Consider the following 20248-nt stretch of genomic DNA (forward strand, 5'->3'; position numbering starts at 1 on the left):
TTTTAAGAAACGACAACTTAGGTTTCTCCAAACCATAGTTCAAATGGTGTCGTCTCAACGGAATTACGTGGTGCCCTATTAAAGTGAGTGTGGTTGTCTCTAATGCCTAACCCATGAACGATAGTGGTAATTCGATAAGAGACATCATGGTACGCACCATATCCAATAGGGTGCAACTATGATGTTCGGACACACCATCACACTATGGTGTTCCAAGCGGTATTAATTGTGAAACAATTTCCTCAATGTCTTAATTGTGTGCCAAAGCTCGTAACTTAGATACTCATCTCTATGATCATATCATAGACATTTTATCCTCTTGTCACAATGACCTTCAACTTCACTCTGAAATTACTTGAACCATTCAATAATTCAGACTTGTGTTTCATCAAGTAAATATACAGTATATACATAAATCATCTGTGAAGTAAAACATAACGATATTCACTGCATGCCTCAGCACTCATTGGACTGCACACATCAAAAATGTGTTACTTCCAACAAGTTGCTATCTTGTTCCATCTTACTGAAAACGAGGCTTTTCAGTCATCTTTCCCATGTGGTATGATTTGCATATCTCAAGTGATTCAAAATCAAGTGAGTCCAAATGATCCATCTGCATCGAGTTTCTTCATGCGTATATACCAATAGACATGGTTCACATGTCTCAATCTTTTCAAAAACGAGTGAGTCCAAAGATCCATCAACATGGAGCTTCTTCATGCGTTTTATACCAATATGACTTACATGGCAGTGCCACAAGTAAGTGGTACTATCATTACTATCTTATATCTTTTGACATGAAAATGTGTATCACTACGATCGAGATTCAACAAACCATTCCTTTAGGTGCAAGACCATTGAAGGTATTATTCAAATAAGCAGAGTAACCATTATTCTCCTTAAATGAATAACCGTATTGCGATAGACATAATCCAATCATGTCAATGCTCAACGCAAACACCAAATGACAATTATTCAGGTTTAACACCAATCTCGATGGTAGAGGGAGCGTGCGATGCTTGATCACATCAACCTTGGAAACACTTCCAACACATATCGTCAGCTCACCTTTAGCTAGTCTCCGTTTATTCCGTAGCTTTTATTTCGAGTTACTAACACTTAGCAACCGAACCGGTATCTAATACCCTGGTGCTACTAGGAGTACTAGTAAAGTACACATCAACATAATGTATATCCAATATACTTCTATCGACCTTGCCAGCCTTCTAATCTACCAAGTATCTAGGATAATTCTGCTCCAGTGGTTGTTCCCCTTATTACAGAAGCACTTAGTCTCGGGTTTGGGTTCAACCTTGGGTTTGTTCATTGGAGCAGCAACTGATTTGCCGTTTCATGAAGTGCCCCTTCTTGCCCTTGCCCTTCTTAAAACTAGTGGTTTCACTAACCATCAACAATTGATGCTCCTTCTTGATTTCTACTTTCGCGGTGTCAAACATCGTGAATATCTCAAGGATCATCATATCCATCCCTGATTTGTTATAGTTCATCACGAAGCTCTAGCTTGGTGGCAATGACTTTGGAGAAACATCACTATCTCATCTGGAAGATCAACTCCCACTCGATTCAAGTGATTGTTGTAGCCAGACAATCTGAGTATAAGCTCAACGATTGAGCTTTTCTCCCTTAGTTTGCAGGCTAAGAAAATTGTCGGAGGTCTTATACCTCTTGACGTGGGCACGAGCCTGAAATCCCAATTTCAGCCCTCGAGACATCTCATATGTTCCGCGACGTTTCGAAAAACGTCTTTGGTGCCTCAACTCTAAACCGTTTAACTGAACTATCACGTAGTTATCAAAACGTGTATGTCCGATGTTCGTAACATCCACAAACGACGTTTGGGGTTCAACACACTGAGCGGTGCATTAAGGACATAAGCTTTCTACTGTCCGCATAATCGCTATTGTCAACTTTCAACTATATTTTTTCTAGGAACATATCTAAACAGTGGAACTAAAGCGCGAGCTTACGACATAATTTGCAAAGATCTTTTGACTATGTTCAGGATAATTAAGTTCATCTTATGAACTCCCACTCGGATAGACATCCCTCTAGTCATCTAAGTGATTACATGATCCGAGTCAACTAGGCCGTGTCCGATCATCACGTGAGACGGACTAGTCATCATCGGTGAACATCTTCATGTTGATCGTATCTACTATACGACTCATGCTCGACCTTTCGGTCTCTTGTGTTCGGAGGCCATGTCTGTACATGCTAGGCTCGTCAAGTTAACCTAAGTGTTTCGCGTGTGTAAATCTGGCTTACACCCGTTGTATGTGAACGTAAGAATCTATCACACCCGATCATCACGTGGTGCTTCGAAACGACGAACTTTCACAACGGTGCACAGTTAGGGGGAACACTTTCTTGAAATTTTAATGAGGGATCATCTTATTTACTACCGTCGTTCTAAGCAAATAAGATGTATAAACATGATAAACATCACATGCAATCAAATAGTGACATGATATGGCCAATATCATTTTGCTCCTTTTGATCTCCATCTTCGGGGCTCCATGATCATCATCGTCACCGGCATGACACCATGATCTCCATCATCATGATCTCCATCAACGTGTCTTCATGAAGTTGTCTCGCCAACTATTACTACTACTACTATGGCTACCGGTTAGCAATAAAGTAAAGTAATTATATGGCGTTGTTTAATGACACGCAGGTCATACAATAAATTAAGACAACTCCTATGGCTCCTGCCGGTTGTCATACTCATCGACATGCAAGTCGTGATTCCTATTACAAGAACATGATCAATCTCATACATCACATATCATTCATCACATTCTTCTTGGCCATATCACATCACATAGCATACCCTGCAAAAACAAGTTAGACGTCCTCTAATTGTTGTTTGCATGTTTTACGTGGCTGCTATGGGTTTCTAGCAAGAACGTTTCTTACCTACGCAAAACCACAACGTGATATGCCAATTGCTATTTACCCTTCATAAGGACCCTTTTCATCGAATCCGTTCCGACTAAAGTGGGAGAGACTGGCACCCACTAGCCACCTTATGCACCAAGTGCATGTCAGTCGGTGGAACCTGTCTCACGTAAGTGTACGTGTAAGGTCGGTCCGGGCCGCTTCATCCCACAATACCGTCGAAACAAGATTGGACTAGTAACGGTAATCATATTGAACAAAATCAACGCCCACAACTACTTTGTGTTCTACTCATGCAAATAATCTACGCAATAGACCTAGCTCATGATGCCACTGTTGGGGAACGTAGCAGAAATTCAAAATTTTCCTACGTGTCACCAAGATCTATCTAAGGAGAAACCAGCAACGAGGGGAAGGAGAGTGCATCTACATACCCTTGTAGATCGCTAAGCGGAAGCATTCAAGAGAACGGGGTTGAAGGAGTCATACTCGTCGTCATCCAAATCACCGGAGATCCTAGTGCCGAACGGACGGCACCTCCGCGTTCAACACACGTACAGCCCGGTGACGTCTCCCATGCCTTGATCCAACAAGGAGAGAGGGAGAGGTTGAGGAAGACTCCGTCCAGCAGCAGCACGACGGCGTGGTGGTGGTGGAGCGTGGCAATCCTGCAGGGCTTCGCCAAGCACCGCGGGAGAGGAGAAAGGAGAGAGGTAGGGGTGCGCCAGGGAGAGGTCAAAACTCATGTGTTGGCAGCCCTCAAGACCTCAACTATATATAGGGGAGAGGGAGGGGGGTGCGCCCCCTCTAGGGTTTCCACCCCAAGGGGTGCGACAGCCCCAATCCCATCTAAGGGTGGCAGCCAAGGGGGGGAGAGGAGAAACTTGCCCCCCAAGTTAGGTGGAAGCACCCCCTCCCCAAACCCTAGGCGCCTTGGGCCCTTGTGGGGGGCGCACCAGCCCACCTGGGGTTGGTCCCCTCCCACACTTGGCCCATGCAGCCCTCCGGGGCCGGTGGCCCCACTTGGTGGACCCCCGGGACCCTCCCGGTGGTCCCGGTACATTGCCGATAAAACCCGAAACTTTTCTGGTGACCAAAACCGGACTTCCCATATATAAATCTTTACCTCCGGACCATTCCGGAACTCCTCGTGACGTCCGGGATCTCATCCGGGACTCCGAACAACATTCGGTAACCACATACAAACTTCCTTTATAACCCTAGCGTCATCGAACCTTAAGTGTGTAGACCCTACGGGTTCGGGAACCATGTAGACATGACCGAGACGTTCTCCGGTCAATAACCAACAGCGGGATCTGGATACCCATGTTGGCTCCCACATGTTCCACGATGATCTCATCGGATGAACCACGATGTCAAGGACTCAATCGATCCCGTATACAATTCCCTTTGTCTAGCGGTATTGTACTTGCCCGAGATTCGATCGGCGGTATGCCTATACCTTGTTCAATCTCGTTACCGGCAAGTCTCTTTACTCGTTCCGTAACACATCATCCGGTGATCAACCCCTTGGTCACATTGTGCATATTATGATGATGTCCTACCGAGTGGGCCCAGAGATACCTCTCCGTTTACACGGAGTGACAAATCCCAGTCTCGATTCGTGCCAACCCAACAGACACTTTCGGAGATACCTGTAGTGCACCTTTATAGCCACCCAGTTACGTTGTGACATTTGGTACACCCAAAGCATTCCTACGGTATCTGGGAGTTGCACAATCTCATGGTCTAAGGAAAAGATACTTGACATTAGAAAAGCTTTAGCATACGAACTACACGATCTCTGTGCTAGGCTTAGGATTGGGTCTTGTCCATCACATCATTCTGCTAATGATGTGATCCCGTTATCAACGACATCTAATGTCCATGGTCAGGAAACCGTAACCATCTATTGATCAACGAGCTAGTTAACTAGAGGCTTACTAGGGACATGGTGTTGTCTATGCATCCACACATGTATCTGAGTTTCCTTTCAATACAATTATAGAATGGATAATAAACGATTATCATGAACAAGGAAATATAATAATAACTAATTTATTATTGCCTCTAGGGCATATTTCCAACAGCTACATCCCCGGGGCCTGACTACGGGCGCTCCTCCCCATGACACCGCTATAATACCGCACCCCGGCCGCCCGGGCGCCGGCACACGCCGCCGGCTCCCCCGCGTGCCCGTGCTATTATGTTGGCATACGTTGCATCGTGTGTCTACCCCCATTATATATGGGAGGCTTAGGATACAAGTGTCCTATTAGGACACAACTCCTACCCTGTCTACACACAGTACGACTCCAAGCCCAAATGTAACCTAACTTGTACAATAATATTCGACACAACTCTAACAATCCATTCTATTCTAGCTAAGCTCCGAGCCTATAACGGTAAGACAAATAAGAGATACTGGTCCGAACAATGTGACAGAGTTGAAACAAAGATACATATAGAGAGAAACAAACTGCTCCAAGTCACTGGAACACTGTGCTAGAGCAATTAGGCATATATACGTAATAAAAGGATTAGGCAAAAGACTACTAGCATGTGTAATGTAATGTGGTACACATGTACTACTTGATTACGAATTCAAGGATAGATGGTCGATGTGATTGCTTAACCATGCGACATAAATCCAGAACAGCTTGTCCACGGTTGAAGACTATCCAGTAACAGAGTAAACAGCAGCCTATCTATCTACAGAGCTGGCCTACTGGCTTTAGATGCTGATATTTTATTCTATAAAAAATCTTGGTCAAACACATGCACGTTTGACTTGCACGAAATTCTATACATCTTACATTCTTGAACGGAGTGAGTATATCAAGAAATAGACACAAGACTGAACACATGACAGATCATATACTATCAGCATGCCGCATCTCCGATCCTCAAGTTCTCGCCAAGGGAATAAGATGCAGTTCGACTCATAGGTTCAGGAAAATATCCACAGGAGGTGTTCAGACAGTTACAGAGATGTATCTGACCGACGATCTCTCTTCCAACAGCAGCAGCGACTCAATTGTAGTGCCATGATGTAGTAATGCACACTCCAGCCATCCTTCCTGTCGTCAGTTCCTAGTTCCTACTAGCATCAATCAGTATGGCAGTTGGTCTTGTGACATCGCAGAATGTGGATGATGCTTCAGTACTGACAAACATTAAGATGATGATCTATATATATATAGTCCCAAGCCTGGAAGTGTTACGCTGCAGTCAGACAGTCAGTCATCGTAAATATGACCGTTTGTTCCATAAATAACATCACAAGTACATGGGCTTGGTTAAGGGTGAAAAACTTCAAACTAGTCCAGTTAATTTCCCATGTCATTCCTAATCTTTTGCAAGGAAATTCATTTTTCAAGCCTTGCCAAGTTCACAAATTACCATGACTTGGTTAGTAACACTAGTACTACTTTGCACGACTAAGTCATGGTCAAGATCAGAGTATATTCTAGTACAGGGTTTTTCCAAGTCAGGCATGTTCAGATCACAACCTTTAAATTTATTCCAACACAAGTAGAGAATTAAATTATTGAGATTTTGCTATCAAGACGAGATCAATCCGTGTTTCTTGACAAAACCGTCTCAGGGAAGCAAACACCCCACATCATACTACTGAACCTAGAGAAGGAAATGTTCAAGTGCCTTTGCAACCAAAATCCAAACTAATTAGCCTGATCAGATTAATCACTCGCATATGAAGAAGGGAGAACAGAGCAAGGCATGTATATGCACACACAAGACTGAACAATAGTATGAACAGGTCCTAGATTTGACACTGATTAACACCAAACAAAGCAGCTATCTCGCGCAATATCAGACCATACCCCATTATTGGTGGACTCGGGTGAGGCAATGCATTTGGGGAACAAGAATACTTTCTCTTTCGAATTAGCGTGGTTTGAAAGAGAAGGCTTCCTGGATCTAATAGCAAGAGAATGGGCTAAAGATTCAGGAGGGAGGTCGAATGTTGAGAGATGGCAGAATAAGATTCGGCATCTAAGACAATTCTTGCGAGGCTGGGCCAAACACTTGAGTGGGATATATAAGGCCGAGAAGGAAAGGCTCATTTTGCTTATTCAATCCCTAGATTTAAAAGCCGAGTCCTCTATTCTAGATACCAGAGAGCTAGAAAATAAAGTGGAGGCGGAATTAAGATTGAAAGAATTGCTTCGTGAGGAGGAATTGAAGTGGACTCTGCGAGCGAAAGTTCGCAAAATCGTCCAAGGGGATGATAACACACAGTTCTTCCATATGATTGCGAATGGCAAGCATCGAATGAAAAGAATCTTTCAGCTTGAGCAAGATGAGGGGACAATTTTAGGTTAGGAGGAATCTAAAATTATATATCACCAATTACTATAAGCTGCTGTTTGGGCCACCTGGGGATAACTTCGTATCTTTGGATGAGTCGAGGGTTGAGGATGTGCCTCAACTCGCAGCGGATGCGAATGATATTTTGACAGCCCCATTTTCGGAGAAAGAGGTGTTTGAAGCAATTTCACAGATGAAGAATAATAAAGCTCCAGGACCGGATGGGTTTCCGGTGTAATTTTTTAGAAAGTGTTGGCACATCATCAAGGGCGACTTGCTCCCGATGTTCCAGGATCTATTCGCGGGACAGTTGCAACTGTTTCACTTGAACTTCGGAATGATTACTTTGCTTCCTAAGAAAACAGAGGCCGTGTGGATCGAGCAATTCAGGCCGATCTGTCTTCTCAATGTCAGCTTCAAAGTTTTTACCAAAGTTGGGACTAATAGGCTTACGCAGATTGCGCATTCTGTGGTGCACCCGTCTCAAACTGCTTTCATGCCGGACAGAAACATCCTAGAAGGGGTTGTGGTCCTCCATGAAATGCTCCATGAAATTCATACGAAAAAACTAGATGGAGTGGTTTTCAAAGTGTATTTTGAGAAAGCGTACGATAAGGTAAAATGGCCATTTCTGTAGAAGGCCTTGCGTATGAAAGGATTCGATCAGTCTTGGTGGGACCAGGTAGATTCTTTCACACAAAAAGGGAGTGTCGGAATCAAAGTGAATGATGACATAGGTCATTATTTTCAGACACAGAAGGGTCTGAGACAAGGAGATCCGATGTCACCGATTCTGTTCAACATTGTGGTCGACATGTTGACAATCCTAATAGGAAGGGCTAAGGATGACGGCCAGGTAGGTGGCCTCGTTCCGCATTTAGTTGACGGAGGAGTGTCTATCCTACAGTACGCTGATGATACTATTATATTCATGGAGCATGATTTGGCGAAAGCAAGAAATATGAAGTTTGTGTTGTGCTTATTCGAACAATTGTCGGGGTTAAAGATTAACTTCCATTAAAGTGAATTGTTCTGCTTTGGAAGAGCTAAAGAAGAACAAGAATCTTATAAGGAATTGTTCGGGTGCGAATTGCGGTCTTTACCCTTCACGTATTTGGGTATATCAATCCACGATCGTAAACTCTCCAACAAAGAGTGGAAGTGCATTGAGGATCGATTTGAAAAAAAACTGAGCTGCTGGAAGGGCAAGCTTATGTCATATGGAGGACGACTGATTCTGATTAATTCGGTTCTCACAAGTATGCCTATGTTCCTTTTGTCCTTTTTTGAAGTACCAGTTGGAGTACGAAAAAGGCTAGATTTCTATCGATCGCGCTTCTTCTGGCAGAGCGATGAAGTAAAACAAAAAATATAGACTCACTAAATGGGATATCATTTGTAGGCCGAAAGACCAAGGAGGTCTAGGCATTGAAAATTTAGAGGTAAAGAACAAATGTCTTCTCAGCAAGTGGCTGTATAAGCTATCTGTAGAGACGAATGCCACTTGGGCCCAGATTCTGCGTAATAAGTACCTTCAATCCAAAACCTTGTCCTAGGTGACGGTACGGCCGACTGATTCGCCATTTTGGAAAGGACTGATGAAAGTGAAATCAGCCTTTTTTAACAGGACAAAAATTGTTGTTGGGACTGGTACTTCCACAAGATTCTGGGAGGATACATGGCTAGAGGAGACACCCCTTGCACTCCAATATCCTTCTCTCTATAATATTGTTCAGCAAAGGGATGCTTACGTCGTGACAGTATTACAGTCTAACCCTCTTAATATTCAATTCAGGAGGACGCTAGCAGGAAACTGTTGGGAAGTTTGGCTCCATCTTGTGAGAAGATTGATGGATGTCCACCTTTCTCAACAGCCCGATCAGTTACACTGAAAACTAACTAAGAATGGAGAGTTTTCGGTTAAATCTATGTATTTGGATATTATCAACGCTAGCACTATTCCTAATTCGAAACATGTGTGGAAAATCAAAGTGCCTTTAAAAATCAAAGTGTTTATGTGGTTTGTCCATAAACATGTCATTCTAACTAAGGATAATTTGGCAAAACGCAACTGGAGTGGATCTAAACGATGCAGTTTTTGTGATTCTGATGAATCAATCAAACACCTCTTTCTCGACTGCCCTTTGGCAAAGATTTTGTGGAGATCGGTTCACATAGCTTTTAATATTACTCCTCCGAATTCTGTCAACATGTTATTTGGGACGTGGCTAGATGGGATAGATGCACCAACTGCGAGACATATCCGTGTAGGAGTATGTGCTTTACTATGGGCTATGTGGAACTGCAAAAACGACTTGGTTTTTAACAGAACAACGAATATTCATTTCTTGCAGGTTATCTTCAGGGCCACTACACTAATCCGTATGTGGTCGCTACTCACTCCGACGGAGGCTAGGGAGCGTTTGGTTACTGGATCTATCCGATGGAAGACGGTAGCTCGGGCTATCTTCAACCGGTTTGGATGGCGGTCATGTAATAGGATAGGTGTTTAGTGTCCTATCTTATATTATGCCTGTCGGTTGTGCCTTTCCTGTGTTTGCTTTATTGCTCTTTGTGAGCCTTTTTTTCTTTTTGAAGACTTTAAGACTTATGTTGGACATTATGACTTTTAAGAATATGGTCGTATGCATCGTCATGATGCAGAGGCCGGGGCAAACCCCTTTTTCGAAAAAAACAAAAAAACAAAAACAAAGCAGCTATATCTGAAGATAATCTACTGTCAAGATCTTGCTGCGTGTCTTTACAAAGTAACCCAGTCAAAGATTGTCCAGATATAGTGAGTGCAGATGCCAGTACCAATATACAGAGTCTAGATATACTATCTGCTGATACCAGATTCATCCTGCAACAGGAACACCAAATACTCAGAATTAATACTGCCAAGGAGCAGAACTGCAGACAGAGGAGAGCATCCCATTCTCCTTCAGTTGTACTAGAATGCAAGCACTGTATACATTTCAGTTGGTAGCACTAGCTAACTTCCATTCTCCTTCAGGCAGATGTATACTATCATGCAAAACCATCATCATCATCTTGGATGAGAAGCAGAGTTTTACAGCATCAAGGTACATGTATAGACACACACACACACAAGACCGAGAAATAAATATGAGACGGTGTAATCCATCTGAAAAAAACCGTCAAGCCTGATTTGCATTGCGATAAGCTTCGATTTCTGATTCAAAATAGGATAGATACAGTAGGTTTGCATCAGAAATTGAAGCTTATCGCAATTCATTGAAATAAATTAGCAGTATTCAACTGATTCAGAGGGAAAGAAAGGAAGTACCAATAGAATCTGCAATCAACAGTCATATTTCTGCACACACTGCATTACAACTATACTATGTTTAACTGTTAGGAATAATCTTGAGTTCAATCAGTGTTAGCAAGGTGCATGTGTTGTCGTTAACTTGGATGCGTGCCAAGGCGTGGTGACAGCTTGGTGCAAGTCTGAGTTGTAGTACTATTACATGTGTATACGGTTGTGTCGTGTCATGCTAGATTTAGTAGTTTAGTCTGGCGGTAGAGTCCAGTTAGGAGTTGGTGTTGTGTCCGGCTAGGTTAGCTAGCTTAGGCGTCTGGGCGTGTATATATGTACAGCCCTTGTCGTGAGATTGTAACAACGTGGAGAAAAACCAGAAAGGAAATAAAGAGAAAACAAAGGGCACGACAAGGGCCCTTGGCTATCAACGTTTTGCGTGCGCGTGTTCATCGTCTACTTTGATGTGATCGATCCTATGGGCGAAGTTCCAACATTAACTCCTGCTGTGAGCGCATATAAACTGGCATCCAGGAACACTTAGCCTTATACGGTACTAAATGAAACATATATCCAGGAAAACTACAAAAGCAAACCAATGCAAATCTAGAAACATAGTGTACAAACTATCATATCAACAAATCATATCAGCATGCCGCAGGAAATATCTTCACGAGGACTCATAGGCAAGGGCCAGGTCCGGAAAAAATATCCACCATTAGCAATTGCAGCCCTCTTGGCAACAGTGGCAGCCAGCCTGAGGATTACACTGCTTTTATCAGATTCACCATTTCTCCTGCAATCAGACCGCCTAGCAATAGATCCCTCGCTTCATTGCATAATAAAACCTCCACACCCTGCAGGGAAACTACCCTTTTCTCGACGCCAATGTTGAACGGAAGGGCGGTTTGGGTGCACTAATAAGGCGCTCCTGAAAGCAGACACTATGGCATCATCACCGGAGTAGGCCCCGTGCAGTTGGATCTTCTCAAGGCATAACAGGTACTCCATGCCGACTGGTATACTGCCGTCCCACTCCTCCTTGTTATGGAGAGCAAGGGTTCGTACATTGGGCATGGCCCCCTCATCGAACCGCAGGTATGCCGTAACGTCTTCAATGGACCAAAAATTGAAATCCTCCAGAACCGGGAACAATCCCGTACCCAATACAGCCCTTTCTTTAGGGATATGTGATGACCTGAATTTGAGTTCAAGGAGGGAGGGAAGCTCACCAAGAACATGAAACTCCTCCGTTGACGTCTCCTCGACCGATAGCTCAAGGATGCGAAGGTAATGGAGACCGCCCATCCATACTGGAACTCTGCAGAACTTCCATAGAGGCCCGTGAAATTGCTCGATATTTTGAAAAGGTTTTGATAACGATCCCAGTTGATTATTGTCTTCATTAGGATACCCAATAAATCTAAGATTTTTGAGGTTGCTGAGTTTTCCAATGGAGCAGGCCAAAGCATCACGTTCGGGCTTCTCCAAAGACCCCACATCGATCTTCAATTCCCTTAGATTGGTGAGCTCACCGAGACCTATAATAACCTTCATCGAATTTGACAACGGGTCACTGGTCAGCTTGTTTCTATATATCATCAGACTACGAAGTGATTTTATATTCCCAATAAATTCAGGCAGCTCTGTTTCCATCCAAATACGAAGATAGGACAAACGGGACAAACTGACTATATCCGATGGCATGCTCTTGATTTGTGCATCATGTAAGTCCAGTGTCCCCAAGTAAACAAGCCCTTGAAGTTCAGCAGGGAGCTGCACAGAATCTATTCCTGAAACATACAAATACCTTAGTTGAAACAATTCACCAATAGCAGTGAGGTCAAGTGATTCCATGAATCCCTCAATTCTGAAGATTCGGAGATACTTGAACAACGAAGGAGGAGGCGTGAACTTTCCAAACTGTGTAAATGATCGAACCTGTGATAGGCTAACATCAATAATTGGGCCATACTTTGCTCCTCTCATAGATAATCGACGAACTTTGTATTTGTTGTCATGCAAACTTGCCATGTCTTCACAATTGTGTGCTAAACTTATAAAGTTATCTTCATCACACTTGCTTAGGATAAAATCCAACATTATATCATGCACCCTGAAAGACAGCACTTCTCCGTACTTAGTTCTACAAGGATCAATGATGCTTCTATTGACGAGCTCATTGAAATAACTCCTTCCCAGATTCTCTAGATCTGTCACATGCAAATTACGAACCAGTAACCCTTCAGTTATCCACTGTCGAACCAAATCATCCCTTGAAATTTCACGGTCTTCAGGATACATACAAAGGTACAACAAACATGCCCGCAGATGAGCAGGAAGCTGCTTGTAGCTAAGGTATAATATACTCTTCATCTCTTCCAAGGTGGGATTTGTGGTAGACAGAGCACCAAAAGAATCCCTTATGCTCTCCCAACCCTTTATTGATCTTTCTTCACTAGCTAATAGGCTAGCTATTGTGATAAGTGCAAGTGGTAATCCATTGCACTTCTTCAAAATATCAGCCATAACTTCTTTAAGTTGGACTGGACAACCATGTTCAGACCCAAATATTCTATTCAAAAATAGCATTCTTGAGTTTTGTTCATTGAGGGGTTTCAGTCTGTAAATTCCCTCAGAGTCATTCTGGCAGGCTGCACTCGCCACACCTACCAATCGTGTTGTAACTATTATTCTACTTCCATTATTATCTTCGCGAAGAGCACACTTGAGAATATTCCATGAGGATTCATCCCACACATCATCAATAATAATAAGGTACCTGTTCAAATGTTTGCATGGGTTAGTTACATTGTAATATAATGTTACTAAATTATGGACAATATCTACACTTTTTGGACAAGATAGTTTTTAGGAAAAAAATCACCAGAGTGATATAGAACATTTTCTGATAAGCTACGAATTATCATAATGAATTCAAAAGTAATACTGAAGCATATATTAGTTTAAAACCAAAGGATCACATAGGCATTCCGGAGGCTATTTTTAAAATACCTGGGAATTCTTACACTAGATGGAAAATATACCCAAGCTTCGTTTAAGCAATTTGATGATTACATTTCTGCAATATGTTTCCTCTATAATTGCCAATGTCTATCACAAAGGCCCAAACAAGAAAACAATCGCGTATCTCATATGCATGAAAAAATCACTCTCAAATATGTGAATATGGCCTCATAAATCGATATTCTCGAGCAAAAAATGGTATGGAGGGGTATGTTTAATCTTAAGTAAATATAAAAACTTTGTCAAAACTTTAGGCCGGTGTAGCACATATGGCTCCCATTCGTGTTCGGTAGCTTTTTCAGTAAAAGCAACTCTTCTCACTTAAGGAAAATGGGGCTAGTGTTTCTAATACATACCCGCATATTTCAATCTGTTTTTTCTAATGATGTATTTTTTCTACATGTTTCCTTTATAGTTTTTACCTTTTATCATAAGTACACCAAGAACCAAACACTACTAGAAAAACCCCTACTAATGGCGCACCTATTATGGCTATTAATGGCGCATCTGTGGTGCGCCATTGATAGCACGCCATTAGTAATTTTTACTAATGGCGCACCACCTGGTGCGCCATTAGTATCTGGTATACTAATGGCGCACCTCGGGTGCGCCATTAGTATATGCCAGGGTGCGCCATTAGTATGCCTCCCAGGGGCCATGTATACCCAGGTGCTTTGGCATACTAATGGCGCACCACCTCTGGATGCGCCATTAGTAACCGCGGCATACTAATGGCGCACTGCCCAGTGATGCGCCATTAGTATGCACTGTCATACTAACGGCGCACTGTCATGTGATGCGCCATTAGTATGAATATTAGGTTTTTTTTATTTTTTTATTTTCTGTTTTTTGCACAGGTTACAAAATGTATAGTTTGACAAAATATAGACAGCACACATCAACAACAGATTATCAAATGTATAGTCTTTGAATACAATTCATCATATTAGTCTCCGAATACAATTCATCATATTAGTCTCCGAATTGAAAAGACCGAACAAAGATAGAACATTATATTACAAGTCTCGAGACCGCGAGTAGCGAGTCTGTCTTCACATTACAAGTCGATATCGATCATCTAAACTACCATCACATAGAAGAGAGCTGCGGTCATCACGATGAGCATCATCACGATGAAACTCGTCTTCATCCGGTTCCTCCAATGCTCCCTCCCCTCTCCCGCTAGATAGCGGGCGTATCTAGATTCGGCCTCGGCCCTAGTGGTGTACCCTTTGTAACTGTTACCGCTGAATCGGTGAACCTGTCTCCGACACTCCTCCCAGTCATCGTAGACTCCGGGAACCTTACCCTTGTACACGACATACGTCGGCATCGCTATGCACTAGCCAAACGAAACGTTAGTACCAATTCACAGACAATACATAAGCAATATATAATTATGCAACAGAACAATCGGAAGAGAAAAGCAAGACATTAATAGCATCGATTACATCTAAGTTGAACGACTCTCGAAACCAAAGAGACATACTACAAGTTCATTAAAGTTTAATTACAACATGAGCCAATCGATGTTTCAGAACTAGACACAGCATCACTGCTTTCGACTCGACTCAAGGGACCGGAGCGTGGATGAAGCCGCCGTCTATCGTGGGAGTCATGAAATAACGGTCGTTGTCAGCCTGCATTTGTAGCATTGTGTCGATGTCACTGTTGGATGGTTGATTTCTGAGGTAGAACTGCCCCGAGGTACGAAGGACATCTTGATGGATGATTTCCGCAAACTCCGACTGGATGCGAAAGAATTCTTGTCGGAGGTCCGCGTCCTGGATTGCCGACACGCTCGCGGCCCAATCTTTGAGTTTACTCGGTAGCAGAAGTTGATGATGGTCCCGTACGATCGCCCGCATGTGATGGATGGCGTAGTAGGCACCCTTCTGACCGCCAGGTGGCTGCTTGACGCAGCAGAACGTCGTATTGTGGGAGAACACGTGCTTGCCGTACTTACGAATAGGCCTGGTGAAGGTGCCTCCAGATTGGGCGTAGCCGGGGAGAACATCATCAAGAACCTTCTTGACATTTGTGTAGTCTACGTTCGACTGACGGTCCGGGTCGAAATACGTGGCCATGGAATATTTGGGGCTTAGGAGGATGAGCGTGCAACGTGTGTCACTGCAGAAAACACGAAATGTTAAAAGAAAAACGATCGAAAAGTAAGAATTCATATGTTACGGGCCGGTTGAGGGGAGGACTTACTCGGGAAAGTAAGGCACGAGGAAGTTATCCTTATCTTGGTTTGCCAGAATGACACCTTCGAGGTAAGAACTCGCGACTTGCCGGTCCCCAGCGCTGCCCAAGATCTTGGCACGCATGTAGAAGGGGTCGACTATCACGATGTCCGGGGTCTTGTCGCGAATGATCCGCATCTCCATACTCAGCGAAAATAGCCGAACGAAGGTGTAGTGCAGCGGATGAAGGTTCAACATAGCGTGGATGTCATCAAAACGCAGGACGATCGTACGCCCGATGGAGTTATCCACAAAGCCCTTGCCCTCTGGCACCTTGGCCGCGAAAACCGGGTATGCCACATCCTTCTCTCTGAGACGCCGCTTCTCCAAAGCAAGAACACTGTCATCCAGACTCCGCATAGCACCGGTTGCAGCATTGAGCATATTTGTCGGTAGCATCGCCCTACCCGCCACATGCACCCTCCTCGAGATATCCTGCGGTGAAGGTGGCCCGTCCTAAGCACAGATCGTACTCGGTGCCGGTTGGCTCGCACCCTTCTTAGTCTTTCTTTTGCGTGCCTTCTTCTTCTCCTGTAATGGGACCGAGTTCTGCTCACAGACCGCCTTCTTGACTGTGTTGGGGCTGATAATATTTCGCACCTCGCCTATCTGAGGCTCGGTGAAGTCGGCAGCTGGAGGCGTCTCCTGAGAGCTGAACGCCAGACGGCGCCTGTTGCAACTTGGCTTCTCCGCGGTACGAGCTAGATCGCACACGTCTTTTGTTGGGTTTGGTTCTTGAGAAGGAGGCCCCATGAAGTCGCCATCGTACCCATGCTCGGCAAAGTACTGATCGACATTGCCAAATGTATCATCGTCGTCGTCGTCGTCGTTCTGATCCTGTGCCATATGCATGTTTGGATCCAGTGGCATAGGGATGTCCGGCACCGTTACGGCGGTCTTGCCATGGGGCCGACTTGGCGCCGGCACGACTGGCGGTGTTGTCTTTGGGGTGGTGTCCCCCGCCCCCAAACGAATCTGGCTCTTTGGCCAAAGCAGGGGCCAGCTCAGGCAGGCGCTGAGGGTCATCACGTCTTCATCATCGGCCCCGACGGGTCGAATCGGAGGTAACAAGTCGTCGCAGCCTGGCAGCACCCGAACCAGTTGAACCCTAAACAAGTTGGGTGGCATCTGGGTACCGTGGAACAAGGGGTTGCCCGGTTGAACGATTTTGCCCTTGGCGACATCGACCAACTCGTTGTTCACGAAGTGGAGGAGAGTGCACGGAACGTCGGCGGCGCCCTGCGAAAACATGTAGGGCGTCAGGGATGCCCAGTCAAAGGCAAGGAGATGAAGTCCTCGGCCGAGAGAGGCTTAATTAGTTACCGTGATGATGGCGTCGAGCTCGGCTAATGTCGAGGCACCACCAACGGTGGGCGTGCAGTTGACGGAGCGGCCGCTTGCTGAAGAGGTGCCGGCCGGCGTACACCCGGGTGCATTAAGCTCCCGTGCCGGCGTCGGAGACACCAATGCCGCCTCCGCCGGAGGCACCAATGGCCCCGCCATCGCATTATGCGAGTTGCTGGCCGTGAAGCTAGGAATCGGGGGCGGCCCCTGTTGGCCGCCCGCAATCCACGCACTCAACCCCGAGATCAAGGTAGGCACAAGGGCGGTGATCGTCGCTCCGAGTCGTTGTTCCACTTGCTCTTGGACAATCTCCGGAATCCGCGCCACCTGTGCCTTGAGTTCTTGAACCTCTCGCGCCTGGCTTTCCGAGCTGGTCTTTTTCTCCTTCCGCACACCAGCGGTATAGTATGACCCCCATTTTGTCGACAAGCCTTTGCCGGCCACACGACCAGCTGACATCGGCTTACTGAGCTTATCCTTGTTCTTCATTACATTCAACCCCCTATTTAGAGTGGTGTCCCAAGGGTTGCTCTTAGTCGACTCCGCGCTACTGCTTTCAGTCGCCTGCGGAAGGAATGTGAACCATTTAGAAATTTGGCTTCATTAATTAGAATGCAACCATATGGAGCTAATTACGCGGGGGTGTATTCCTTACCAGAACAAGCTCAAGCGCCCTGGTCTTCGGATCCGTGGTAAGCTCCTTTGTTATCGGGTCCTCCTTGTACCGGGCCCTGACATAGTTCCTAGTCTGCTTGTTACCGCTGTATTTCTCGAAGCGGGGCGGTAGGCCTTGCTCGGCACGGTCCGCGTCCTCCTTGTCCCATATAGGCTCCGCCACTCTGTAACCGCCGGGACCGAGTGTGTGTTCCCCTATGTTCAGCTCCCGCATTTGTTTCCCCCACTCACTTGATTGGGAGCTTGCGGTGCTCGAGCAATTGATCTTGAAGTCGTTGTAGTCATCTTCGGTGATTGAAGGATTTTTCTCCTTGATCTTCTGATAACTCTCACCTTTCTCGATCATTCTCTTCACATTGCTTTTCCAAGTAGACAGGGCCTTGCTCATCTTCGTGAGGGCAGCATTGTTCACTTTATTCCCTTTGAGGCTTGTGTTTTCAAATTCAGCGGGGAACTTGTATCGTTCGTGCAGCTTCGTGAAGAGGAGGTTGCGCAAATTCCCTCGGTCAGGATGCCTCAGGTTCTCGGTGTTGATCGAGACGGTGCTCCGGACAATGCACCCGAGCTGAAGCGAGTACCCCTTGACTATTCGTTCGGGCGCCGTTGGATTCCCGTTGGAGTCCACTTCAGTAACTTCCTCCTTGAGGGTGCGGAGCACGATCGGGCGCCGGTCCTTTCGTTGCCTCTTCGGTTGGCTGCGATCTGTGCGTGCTTATCATGGTTGAAATGGCTCCACGAGACGAGGGAGGATCAAACTGAATACGCACAGCTTACTCGATTGCTCGAGAGCATGCTTATATCAGCAATGGTCAATCATCATTGCCCCAAATCAGAATTCTATTTCAAAAAACATAGCAGAAAAAATGCCTTCCTGGACCATGTTTTGTGAACAGATAAACTTCTGGTGGTGAGCAAATGGCAGCGAATTTTGATAATTCGAACAGTTACTATGTCTAATGGACAAAGGTCTCTGTTATAAGCATGCCAGGAAGAGTGCAAAGCAAAGCGATGCAAAACTATATGTAAAAAGAAGGCAGCAACAACACAGAATTACCCCAAAAGAATGAAGAATATGCTACCTACTGAAAGCAGCAAAATGATCATGGATTACAAGTCTGAAGAAGCAAGCGAGAAGAAGCTATCTCCTGAAAGCAACAAAATCCCAAACAATAAAGAACAAGTACAACTAACAGAAGAGAAAAATTAAATTACCAAACAATAAAGAACAACCACTGCCTGCATTTTAACTTAAATGCAAACCACCAAAATCAATGTCAAGCAAAACCAAATAGTGCCTACAAACAATATATTTTGCATTAAACAGAGAGCATTGTTTGGCATACAGAACCCGTAATAATTTGTGGTCACCAATAGCTTGCAAAATTATGTAACAAGGGAGAATATTGGGCTATGCAATCATCCTGACGAGAGCAGAGAGAGCAGAGAGAGAGAGGGGGGGATGATACCTTGACGAGCTCCCCTGATGGCGTGGGTAGTAGGGTCGGGGCAGCGTCCCGGGAAGAACTAGGAACACGCGGTCCAAGGTGCGTGCAGCTTGCGCGCGAGAGGAACCAGCATCAACCTTGACGATGAAAGGGGAAGGGGAGGTATCATCAGGGAACCAGCATCATCAGGGAACCAGCAGCATCACGTGGCGGCACAATCGAATCGAACAAAGGGGGAAGGGGAGGAGAAGAGGACCTTGCGAGACCTTCAATGGCGGGGTCGCGGGAGAGAAGAAGCACGCGAGCAGCGGTGTGGTCGATGGGAGCAGCTCGAGCAGAGGTGGCGGCGGATCTGGCCGGCGTCGAGGGTGGCGGGGCGGCGGGGCGGCGACATCGGGAGAGGAGAGGGGAAGGGGATCGAGGGCGAGGGCTCGGGCGAGGGAGAGGAGAGGGGAAGGGGATCGAGGGCGAGGGCTCGGCCGAGGGAGAGAGGGGATCGAGGGCTCGGGCTCGGGCGAGGGAGAGAGAGGGGATGGATACGAAGTAGGGGGGCACAATACTAATGGCGCACCACCCCTCGGTGCGCCATAAGTATATACATGCTAATGGCGCACCTCGGCCTGGTGCGCCATTAGTATTTTTTTTTATTTCCGCTCGAGCCAACAGGTTATCACCCACGTGACCTTATCCACATCAACTCCCCTCTACTAGCTCGACTAGTCAGGTGCCAGTTCTCACACCAGGAGGTCCTGGGTTCGATTCCTAGGCTCCACAAAAAAAAATTTATGCATTTTAAAATGCTGTTTGATACTTATTTGTTTTTAAATATGTTCAAACTTGTTTAAATCATAACAGTAATTTTTTTAATAAGACAGTAATTTTTTTATAAGACAGTAATTTTTTTTATAAGACAGTAATTTTTTTATAAGACAGTAATATTTTTTTAAAAAATATCATCAAACAGTAATGCC

At 45.1% G+C, this 20248-nt stretch overlaps 1 protein-coding gene across 1 annotated transcript in view; it reads right to left on the reverse strand.

Moving 5' to 3' along the window:
* Positions 1-11371: 11371 nt before the first annotated feature.
* Positions 11372-20248, reverse strand: part of LOC119351010 (disease resistance protein RGA5-like) — a 19524-nt gene continuing 10647 nt past the window's right edge. Inside the window, exons 2-3 of the mRNA XM_037618582.1 lie at positions 13096-13322; positions 11372-12831 (exon numbers count right to left, since the gene is read on the reverse strand). Coding sequence (XP_037474479.1) covers positions 11372-12831; positions 13096-13322 — 1687 coding nt within the window. The remainder of the gene's footprint in view (positions 12832-13095; positions 13323-20248) is intronic.

Source organism: Triticum dicoccoides, chromosome 1B, assembly GCF_002162155.2.
Source record: "Triticum dicoccoides isolate Atlit2015 ecotype Zavitan chromosome 1B, WEW_v2.0, whole genome shotgun sequence".
Lineage (NCBI taxonomy): Eukaryota > Viridiplantae > Streptophyta > Magnoliopsida > Poales > Poaceae > Triticum > Triticum dicoccoides.